This window comes from Acanthaster planci, unplaced genomic scaffold (assembly GCF_054643075.1).
Source record: "Acanthaster planci isolate LZ-2023a unplaced genomic scaffold, COTS_SCS Contig76, whole genome shotgun sequence".
NCBI lineage: Eukaryota > Metazoa > Echinodermata > Asteroidea > Valvatida > Acanthasteridae > Acanthaster > Acanthaster planci.
Window position 1 is genome coordinate 21,827 of NW_028257698.1, and position 11,487 is coordinate 33,313.

General features: G+C 38.4%; 1 protein-coding gene across 9 annotated transcripts; it reads left to right on the plus strand.

The window, feature by feature from the left end:
- The first annotated feature begins 817 nt into the window (after positions 1 to 817).
- On the plus strand, positions 818 to 10,628 carry LOC110982773 (angiopoietin-1 receptor-like). Of its 9 annotated transcripts, none has more exons than XM_087132073.1 (17): positions 818 to 1,343; positions 1,542 to 1,754; positions 2,734 to 2,853; positions 3,610 to 3,744; positions 4,398 to 4,532; positions 5,065 to 5,322; positions 5,668 to 5,796; positions 6,446 to 6,597; positions 6,879 to 7,107; positions 7,408 to 7,518; positions 7,766 to 7,932; positions 8,079 to 8,192; positions 8,392 to 8,462; positions 8,731 to 8,771; positions 8,972 to 9,068; positions 9,472 to 9,577; positions 10,093 to 10,628. In XM_087132073.1, exons 2-17 carry the CDS (start codon positions 1,571 to 1,573, stop codon positions 10,162 to 10,164), a joined length of 2,121 nt encoding a protein of 706 aa, XP_086988199.1. In that variant the 5' UTR covers positions 818 to 1,343; positions 1,542 to 1,570; the 3' UTR covers positions 10,165 to 10,628. The 9 variants fall into 9 exon arrangements, with proteins under 9 accessions (XP_086988199.1, XP_086988198.1, XP_086988196.1 ...); XM_087132072.1 differs by having other exon boundaries at positions 1,556 to 1,754; XM_087132070.1 differs by having other exon boundaries at positions 818 to 1,263.
- Positions 10,629 to 11,487: the final 859 nt, after the last annotated feature.

An 11,487-nucleotide genomic window follows, 5' to 3' on the forward strand; every position in this document is an offset into this window, starting at 1 on the left:
CGAATACAATTGAGTTCAATAAATTTCTTCCGAAAGATAGATAGTTTGGATCATTTAGTCTACCACTACAGGAACCGGGCCCCGAGACACGGTCACAATGCTGGTTACTATTGCAATAGCTGATTTAATTTATCACTACGGAGAGAAAAAGTGTATAACATGTCATCGAATTTGCACTAGCACTGAGAGAGTTACTCTCTCTGGCAAAAACGTTTGTGAGGATGGCAGTTTACAAAACAGGACAATGGGGGTCATTTGGATGGTAAATATTGTGCGCACATTGTCAAAAGGCAGTCAAGCGAACTGTAGTTCGAGCGCTAAAGCTGTTTTTTTGTACAGATTCATGGGCCACATTTATTGCTAAATGGATTTAAAGACTTCAGTCAATCAATCACAGTTACTAACACAGTCAAATGAATTCGGGGATATGACCTGTCTTACAGTGGTATAACTCCCTCTTCATTATTGGCTTCAGGTAGGCAGGCATTTACAGCTATTTTTACCGTATACTTCCTTACCGTAAGCGACCGACTTTATATAGCAAGTGGGCTAGATATAATCGTTAAAATTCCAACTAAGAATGCACGTGAGTAGCCGTTTTCCCATGGTTAAATTTGAAATCTTGGTGGTCATAAATAATAAGCTGTAAGATAAAATAAAACCAGATATGCATTCAAAATTTCCAGAAGTGTTCTCTTTTGTTTTCTTCCAAGATGGATTTTGTCTCTGTTTCCTTTACCAAGAATTTTCCAACAATATTTGATTTAAGTGTATACCTCCTACAAAAACTTGTTCAACTTCACATTAACTTGGCTTCTGTTTTGACTGCACTGCTGAGGGTCCTTCCATATTTTGCCTGCCAATTTGGCTAATGAGAAAAAGCTGAATTTTGCCATATAAATGGAATTGCGCACTTCTCAATCGATTGGACAATTGATATCAATGGCACCCTCTCAAACTCTGAACCGAGTTCAGGCTAGTTGAGAGTCACTGAACTATGCAAATAGTGAACGGCTGACAAGGTTGGTCGAAAGGCCATAATTCCAGGGTTCATGACGAAGTTCGTGTTGAATATTCATCGAGAGTACATTTTGAAAATAGAACGGGTCAGTACTTTTGTTTGCATGTCTGAAAGACTGCAACCTGACTACATGTATTAGAGTTTGTGTGCACAGTTGCAACGCGGAAGCAGAATTTCTTCCGGGTATATTTTCCCTTTGCATCGCTCGGAATTGTCATGATAGGCTTGCTGAATGCTTGAAGGTATGGACCTTCGTGCTCGTTCACAGCATTGTATTTGTAAACAGCATGAAAAAGGTTCAAAATATTAGAGGCACCGAAAGGTGAGTGATCAGAAAAGGCAAAAAAATATCTTGGATGTAAATTCTTGTCCATAAAACACTTCTTCGGATCAGTGTTGTTACGACACAATCGACTTAAGATATCTTCAAATTGATTATTGCACCCAGAGGATATACAAGAAGGAGAACATTTCCACGAAGAAGGATGTCTGACACAGACCTAAAATTCACGTCTCCCAGTTTCTTGTACACAGATTAAAGCGTTACAGATGACAACCAGTGCCATGGCATCTCTCTGGACCAACCTGAATGTGATGACGTCCGTGTGCTTGCTTTATGCATGCTATGCAAGTGGGCAGTACTGTTTGCTGAGCGGCAGTGATGACATCAGAAACTGTCCAATATTCAACTGTAACCCCCCTCCAGAGCTTCCAACTTTGCCAGATTGCTTAAGTAAAACCTTTTGCTATTCGTGGTGCAATGATGTTCGCTTCCAGCAAAAATTAAACAAGTTTTTATAAGTCGCTCTCGTAAGATAATGGTCTCATTGAAGTGAGGCTTTCAGTCTTTTTTTATAACTTTTAACATGAGCAGAGTAATAAAAAATGCACAGCAATCGGTATATTTGCAAGGTATTTAAAAAAACCCCGAAGGTCCGGAAGTGTGGGCGTGTAAAAAAAGTCCTACAAGGGACAAGGGAGATATTGGAGAAAATGCTGAGGGGAGTCCACCACTGACGTTTTCGGGGTTAAAGTTTGGCTGCAATGAATTTTTGTGGAACACAATTTTTCTTCAGCATTATCTTCCTTCTCAATGTTTGAAAATTCTTTTACGTTCCTGTTTGGTGAAATACAATGAAAAGTGCACTTTTTAAAATAATTTAAATCATCCATGCTTTCCTGGACAACTAAAGGCGCTCTTAATGTGAAGTCATCTAGAGAAGATAAAGTTCAATCCATAGATTTTTCTTTTCAAACCGTGACCGACAATTTACTTACTAAAAACATTTCTGAAAAAAGGATTGATGGTTTCTTATTTCTATGCATATAAACAATAATGAATCAGCGTTGAAGAGAAAACTGGGTCCAACAAATTTACAAAAAATGCAGAATATTTTTAATACAAACCAATGTGTCATTGAGGCTTTCTTCCTGAAATGACAACACCCTTTTGCTCATGAATATGGAAATACTCATCAGCATAAAACCAAAAAGACTGTAAAATACCTTCTGAAACAGTGAAACACAAAGGTGCATTTTGAAGTTTTGTATTTCAACAAATTAATTACAGCTACCTTTTTGAAGGGATACAAATGAGATGGGGAGTGCTTTGTGTTAGGAAAATCCACAATACATTCCTTCTTTGCACACTCCTGCCACCTTGTTTGTTTCAATTCCCATCAGTTATGTAGTTGAATTTCTGTGATTATTAGACATTACTAAATGCCCGCCTTGCGTCAATGGTAAACCCAACCGACTGCCTGACGAAAGCTGCAATTGCACGTGTGATCCTGGCTTTAGTAATCCAAGTGGAGATGGGAAGATATGTACAGGTATCTGTCTGTAAATTCTAAACGCAACCTTCATGAAGCGTTTGTTTCTTTGATCTTCATTTTGTTTGAGTGTGCCATAAAAGCATTTCTTGACCTAATACTTACCACTAAGCATGTTTACATGCAGTTTGGACTGAGTCTTTTTAAGTCTATGCATGAAAATACATAGACTTTTGTCCTGTTGCTCCGTGTCCGCAATGGACTTTCACCGAGGGTTTTACCGAATTGATGGTCAAATGGTCAAATGTGACCATTGTCCGCACTTGGACTTTCTACACAAGGCATTTTACCGAAAAGTAACCAAGGCATGTTGTTCATATGACTGAGGTCGCTTTGTGACTGATTTTGCCAGTCTTGTATATAAAGAAAGTAGCGCTAACATAAGGCTTTGGAACCAAAATGGCTAATCATTGTGTTTGGAGCATGAGGTATTGTGTGCTAATTGTCCATGTGTGCTGACGCATAATCCACCATTTTGATTCTAACTATCGAAACACTCATGTCGCAACTCTCTCCATAAACAGCTCTGGATTTCTTTCTGACCCTTCCACAAATTATATTATCAGCTGAAGCATCCGTTTACATGATTTATTTCGCTGTGAGACAAAACCAATGTCCGCACTGGAATTTCTGTCACGGTTGTGTGAGTTAATGGAACCAAAATCGTCCACTGAAATGAATACTACTGCGTTTTTATTATCCAACTGTTTTCAATGCTCAGAAGTTATTCAGTTGATTTTCTGTGTTTGCCTTCAGACATCAATGAATGCGCAGCATCACCACCTCAACATGATTGTGTCAATGCGCAATGCATTAACACCGTTGGTAGCTTCACTTGTATGTGTAACACTGGCTTTAGTAATCCGAGTGGAGACGGAAAGACATGCATAGGTAGGACCTACGTGTACTTGTGTGTTGATTCCTATATTTTCAAATGAACTATACTAAAATGTTACTCTATCAAATGAAAAGACCAAATAGAGTATGTCTAGGCTGTCAACCATTTTTCTGTGAGATGGCTGCATTTGTAAGGAAATTTTTTAGTTGTTTGATGAAGTTATGAAGTTTTTCACTTGAAAGGGATTGGAATTTTGAATTCATTTGTTTAAAATCACTCCATCTTTGTGATTTATCTAAGAAAACTACCACCGAGCATGGTTTATGGCAACACTGCAAAACCCAGTGTTATCAGTGGACCATGCCAACACTTTACACCGGTGTTAAAAGTTTTGGTGTTATTTCAAAACTGTTGGTGTTACTTTTACCACTCTTCAGTGCACTGCAACACTTGTGAGTGTATAACGTAACAACAGTGGTGTTAAAGTAACACATTTTGGTTTGGTCATCTGGTTCCACCACAAGGTGTTGTTTTTGACGTCAGAGTTTGTGCAGTGAAGTGGAAAGTCTGTAAATACCAATTGGATCAATAGTGAATTTTTAAAGATTTTTTACAATTTCTGATCACATTTCCCATTATTGACTCTATTTCAGCCAACCTTACCGTTTGCAACAAAAAATAATGTCTTTTCATACTTTTTTGGGAGACTTTAACGAATGCACAGGACAATCACCACAGAATGATTGCGTCAATGCTCAATGCATCAACACTAACGGAAGTTACACCTGTAATTGCAATACAGGCTACAATAATGTTAACATGGATGGAAAGACATGCATAGGTAAGATGGTACAAAAATTGGTTATATTTATTTGATTCTAGGGGCTAAAGTCAAAGACACTGTAAAGTCATTAACATATAAAGAGGAATAAAGCAAGTGCATACAGTGTACATGGACTTGAAGCAAAGGTATGTGCAATATTGTGTCATATAAAACATTAGTAATACATAAAGAGACGAGTTAGCACATGCATTTGTAATTTGTACAGCTGTAATTTAAAGAAGGGGCACTGTTTTTTAAGAGAAAATGTGGACTGGTACATTTTTAGCAGTAAGCCTTTCAACTTACATTAAGGTTTTTACATTCGAAGCTTAACTGTCAATGCTAGAAATGACAGAATATGTCAAATGTCAAAACAAGTAAAGACGGAGCAGGAAAACTTACAGAACCAATCTCCAGCTTTGATTACAGTCGAGCATTTGACGCCCGCATAACCTTGTCTTGTATTCAGGAGAGAACAAATGACAAAGCAAAAAAAGAATACAGTCTTGTATTTTGTATTTTTAAAACGTTGTCACTTTTCTGTTCATAGATAATGAACCCCCAGTTTTTACAAACTCACTTTGTCACATGGCTGTAAACAAAGTGGCAGATCCAAGCAGCTTGACTACCTCCGTTACTTGGAATGACCCACAAGCCTCTGACACGACTGGCAAATCTCCGATTGTGACATGTTCACCAGGATCAGGAACTCATTTCACGATAGGCCAGACAGATGTGACGTGCACAGCCAAAGATGATGCTGGAAATTATGCTGTGATAAATTGCACATTTATGGTCACAGTGACAGGTACTAGTCATCAAAAACACAGTTGTCTTAATTATTGTCATTAGCCGCTGCAGAGAGTTGTGCATGACGTTGCACAACATGGAGTAATTAAATAATAAAACTTATTTTTTCAATTCCAAACTCAACTTTTCGGTAGAAGTACGTTTCAGTAGAAACAGAACGTCATTTTTACAATGAATTGGAATATGATAAGTGTAAACAAATCTCCACATGAAGTTATTTCGAACTGAAGACTGATGTCTCCCTTGCTCAGTGTTTTACTTGGAGTGAATTCTGAAATATTACAGTATTTATCCTCAAGCGGTATTTTATGCAACAGACTTTTCCTTTGCCTTCCTTTGGTAGATTTTGATGAATGTTCTGCAGATGTGAACGGAGATAACTGTCATAACTATGCAAATTGTACTAACATAGATGGAGGCTTTTTGTGCGACTGCACGGCTGGTTATATTGGAAATGGAGTGATATGTACAGGTATGTTAAAAGAAGAAAGTCATAGGTCCTTGGCCGTAGTTTCTTGTACAGGAATGGTGATGACTTCTCGAGTTTTTGTCAAAACTCATCAGACGTAATAGGGTATGCAAGCATGGAAAGTATGCTAGCGTATTACCAACTTCAATCGTGCGTATGCAATTTGCCTTCAACATGTAAACTAAAATTATTCTGTGATGCCGACCTTGTGAAATCGATAATACCACCTATTTAATCACTGGACCTTGTGATAAGAGATGTTCCGTTGACAATCTTCCTTAAGCTGTCTAATAAAAATATTTTTATATATTTTAGGGCAAGGTTGCCAAAATAGAGTTGACTGCTTGGTTTTTGCACGGCCTATACACCTGAAATCACGTGGTACAGTAAAAGTTCAGTCATAGATGCAAGCAATCCTAAACACTCGATTACATCAGATGGGGGAAAGGAACAGCTTACAAGCTCTGTAGTTTCCTTTAAAACCTCTTTACTAACAGCCTTGCAATTGGTAGTTAGATCAGATGCTTTAATAGGCGTGTCGCGCATTTTAGCTAAGCATTATTTAATTGATTTTTTAATTAATCAAGACCTGTCAGTTCCACGACCTTTTGAGCTGCGTTATTTTGAGTTATTCTGATAATTTTGTCTCTAGCAAATGACCAAACCAACAATACTGCAGTAACCGCCGTGGTGAGTGTAGTAGGTACGGCATTCACCATCGTATTGATTGCATTTGGTGTGAGGATATGGAGGAAAAAAAGAACGCCAAAGAATAATCGGCCAAAACGGACAATTGTGGAGATGGTAAGTGTCATGCTTGGTTATCTTAGATTATAAGGTAGTTCATTTAAAGAGCAAAACAAGGAAATGAAAGAATTAGCCAGTACAGGAAAAATAAAGTACTTGTAACAAACCCAGTCGTGCGGCATTTTGCGAAACAATTGTGTATGTCAGTTATTTCCTTCCAATGAATAATGCTAGATTTGCTTTGATTTTCACGTATTTCGCATGTTTGCTATTCGATCTACCTGTTTGAAAACGTTGGAAACTATTGCGCATGGAATATGTGAAATATATCCCTTTAGTTTGTGGCACATTCTGATACACAGGAAGTGACAATGCCAGAAGATGGTATAGCGTTGACTGTCTACGAAGATATTGGCTTGCCATCTTGGGCGCTGAGATGGGAGATTAAGTGGAAGAACTTGGTGGTTGACGATAAAGTCCTCGGTCGAGGGAACTTTGGTGAAGTGAGATCAGGAACTGTGAACATTGACGGGAAGATGACCAAGACAGCAATCAAACTTCTGAAAGGTTACAAAGAAGTATTTGTTTTACACGATGTCAACTCCGCAGTTTATCAGTCCTTGAATTTAGCATCACGCGGAGAGAGTAATTGCTAAGTAACTGGACTACCGACAGTAAAATTGGCCGGTGGCGTAATGGAAGACGCAGATCTTGTAATTGAGATGATATAGGAAAGACGAAGGCAAAATTAATGATATTTTACAAAATAATGTAATTTGAGTAAGCCCCAAAATATTGAGAGTGGTAAAAACTTGGTCAGTAGTGACCTGAAAGTAAAAGGCACATGTATTGTTTCCTTTACCGAAGGACAAGCATCAAAAACAGATCATGACGACTTCATGGAGGAATTTCGTACAATGACCAAGATTGGATATCATCCTAATGTGGTGTCATTACTCGGTGCTTGCCACAATGAAGGTAAATCAGTCATGAAGACAGACCTTTTTAACGACTTCAGCAATGATAAACGTCATTGAAAAGCAAAGAATTAAGTAAAGCTCTAAATGATGTTTGCTCTTTAGCCACTATACAAAAGATTTTGCAGCCTTAAAGCAAACTGTTTCTCTTTTGTTTTTCGGCTTGCACTAATTGTGACTCAATACTACACAAAAAGTTATGAATATTAAGTAGAAGTCATCTATAAGTATTATTCTGTTTTACAAAGATGTTCTCTACGTTGCTCTGGAGTTTCTTCCCAACGGTGATCTGCGCAGCTATCTGCGCACCGGTCGCTTGGAGTCAAACTCAGGTGAGGGTGCCTTATCGTCTGACCAACTCATTGAGTTTGCTCTGGATGTTGCTAAAGGAATGAAGCATCTAGCTATGTCCGGGGTAAGTTACTAAGCAATTCCCTTCATTAGTAATGAACTACTTGCAGTGGGATTCTTTTGCGTGTTTGTGTTTTATCTTAAGCCCGAAAGTTCAAAATCGTTTCTCAAGGTACGTCTCTATGTCATGTCTTTTATTTTCTCTTACAGGTAATTCATCGTGACCTGGCTGCACGAAACATCTTGCTTGGAGAGGGGTTGGTTGCTAAGATCTCTGACTTTGGACTTTCTAGGGGAGAGGATATCTACGTGCAGACTTCTATGGTATACATTTTAGATGCGTGTTGTTTCACTAGTGTTGATCTTTGTCAAACAAATGTTGTAAGGAATGAAATCAACCAGTTTTTGAAAAAAAAAAAGGATTTGCCCCTGGCCAGTTTTTCTGACTGTTGAGTTTCAGTTTGCCTGTTAAGTTGGTAAAGGTTTACAAAAAGTAATACTTATACTTCTTGATAATTTGCAGCGCCGTGTTCCCACTCGTTGGTTGGCTATTGAGTCCTTGATGCATCGTACCTACACAACCCAGAGTGACGTGTAAGTAGAAAGTGGTGAATGAGAGTACTTCATGAAAATATCAAGACAGGATAGCACAAAGATTGATAGAGATTACTCCAATCAATGCTGGGGAGCCAAGCAGCCGAGGTACCGTCAGCTCTTCTGACATACATGTATCATTGAATTTTCCAAACTATGATGGTTTGGCTATAAAATCCTCTTTCCTGTGCATTCTAGGAATTCAACGCTACGTTTCACTTATTTGTGCCATGGCTGATGATAGTGTTTTTCTTCTGTCTAACATTAGGTGGTCCTTTGGAATTCTGCTTTGGGAAATAGCTTCAACTGGTGAGTCATCTAGGACATCATGTAGAAATAAATCCACAACTTATGCAGTACAATTCATGACTGCATTCACAAAGTTCGAACTGATTCGAATCGTTCAGATCGTCTCACCCTCCATTGTGGCCTTAATGTGCTTTTGATGTGCTTTTAAAGAAGTTATTAGATTCTCTACAATTTAATCATGATTTGCTCATTTGGTACAGGGGGCACCCCGTATCCATCTATTGCTACCAAGTCATTGGCAACTCAACTTATAGACGGATATCGCATGTCAAAACCACCGAACTGCAATGACGAAATGTAAGAAGATTTTATAAGATTTCAAATCGGCAGGATGGACCATTGTTGGAAACAGAAAAGTACGCTCCAACCTTTCCGATCCATACGATTCAGTGCAACGTTTTCTTTTAGTTTAAGCAAAATTTTTAAATGGTTGGTGTTATTGAGTGAATAAATATGCACACATTCCTGTTTGTATCATCATAAATTACCAAATGTGTTTTCCTAATGTTCTGTGCGTACGAAGATGAACTCTGTATGAAAACCTGCGAAGTGTCATTGCCTTGACTGGTGTCCGTCGGTAAGCAACAGCGCAAAATGGCAGATGTTATTTCCTGTAACTGGTATGATATACCTGTGGTATATCTATTGAGCTTTTATTTTATTTTCGGTGGTTTTTGTATTTCATTTTCTTCCCAATTAGCTACTCTTTGATGCTTCGTTGCTGGGAGGAGGACCCTAGTAACAGACCCACCTTCAGCGATCTGGTCCGCATCCTCAGAGAAATGGATGACAATAAGACTGAGAACGTGAGGAATCTTTTCAAAAAGAGAAAGTCAATTTCACGCATTCCGTCAGTAATAGCGTTCTTTGCAGCCTAGTTGTCAGCTTTGTACTAGGATCCATCTTTGTAAAAATGCATTAGCTGCTTCTTTCTTTGTCTTTGCAGTATTAAAAGATTTTTAACCACTTTTTCACCACTAACATATTGGGTTTGTTCATTTGAACTTTAGAAAGACTAAAAAACAAAGGCAGAAATATTTTCGGAGCAAAGTTTAAAGCAAATAAATAAAATGAAATTGACAAGTCAGTTGGAGACTTAATTGCGCTTTTGTCCCATGAGCTGCACACAGTTACAAAATAATGAACTTCGAATGTACTTCTTCAATTCTTTAGATAATGTTGGGTATTATTGAGACTAAACATTTCTATAAGTCAATCAGCTGCACTTTTTAAGGAATCTGCTTTACTTTCTAGTACTCAAGGTCGTGAAAATACTTACGACTAAATTGATGACAGATTTTAATTTGTGATCTTGTTGCAGACATACATGGCTATAGATCGCACTCACTATGAGAATTTCAGTGTGATCCGACCAGAGCTTGATGACAACTGAACTGTAGGTGCGAGACTCGCCGTTAGCAGATTCACCTAAGGAATTGAGATCATAAATGCATTATGGAAATAACAGTTTACTTCTCACCGACTTCACGGTGTGTGTATTTCTTCAGAGCATGAGAGTGGTGAAAATTAAACAGTCTTCAAATGTTTCAGTATGAATAAGTCCCAAAACTGCGTGTTGAATATTTGTTCCTTTCGATATGAAATTGCACCAATGATTTTCCTTTTTACAGTTTGAATAAAGACTTTGTTATTGTTAAGAAGACAGACAGCGCCCTTTCGAAGCCCTCAAGCTTTAAAATATTATTTGCGATAACTGTGAAAATTAAATGTGTGAATTAAATCAGTAACTTTGACTAAAAATTACAAATGTTACACTGCTTGCACAAAGCATGTTTAGAGAAGGGATGGCCAAAATATTTAAGCAAACGAAGTAATTCACCCATAATTCTCAGTATTATTCTCCAACTCTATGTGCACAAACCACACATTGACACCACGTTTTGGTTTTTGGCAAAGATTTCGAGCGGCAAGTTTATTTGTTTTTGCTGATTTCAACACCACTTTCTATTGCCACACTTGGCAGAAATTCTGTAAGATTTCTTGGCACACTTGCCATACTTGCCACACTTGGCAGAAACTTAGGCACACTTGCCAAAGAGATACTTGCCACACTTGGCAGAAAAACAGGAACAAACTCGCCAAAGGCTTGCCACACTTGGCAGAAAAAAGCAAGGTTGTTAGCAGAAAGACTTGCCACACTTGGCATAACAGGTTGGAATTCCTTGGCACACTTGCCATGCAGACAAACCCCACCGGAACAAGTAGGTGCTTGTCCTATAATGAATAGTCATGTGATTCTATTTATCCTTTACAACTTAAGAAAAACTTACATAAGGCACGCCGTTTTTTCCACCGCTTGAACAGGCGGTTAGAATAAGCCCCACCAGAACAAGAGGGTGCTTGGCGTAGTGTTGAAGAAAAACGAAATGAAACATTACTAACAACTAACTTTACGTTATAATCACTGCGAGATAATTCGCCTAAATTGTTTATTTGTTTACTTCGGAAACTGCGTGTCGCTCCCAGGTAGTTCCCGCCATTAAACCAGTAAAAGCTAAATTCATAGTCCAAAATTATGGTGGAGATGGGGAGGTGGTGGGTTTAATTTGTGTGTTGCCGCCTTGAAAATCTAAGCCGAAGTGGCCCATTTTTAGTGCCAAACTTGCTGTGGTTCAACCGTTATTTCCTTGTGGCCTTCTGGCTTCACCAATTATTCCCCTCGAGACAGTTTAGGTGTCTGAGCCCGGAAGAAGTA

Excerpts from the sequence above, each read along its gene's own strand:
- LOC110982773 (XM_087132070.1), top strand. Across the intron at positions 3,745-4,397 it reads AGACGGAAAGACATGCATAG|ACTTTAACGAATGCACAGGA; the intron begins GTAGGACCTACG and ends CTTTTTTGGGAG. Across the intron at positions 9,578-10,092 it reads ATGACAATAAGACTGAGAAC|ACATACATGGCTATAGATCG; the intron begins GTGAGGAATCTT and ends ATCTTGTTGCAG.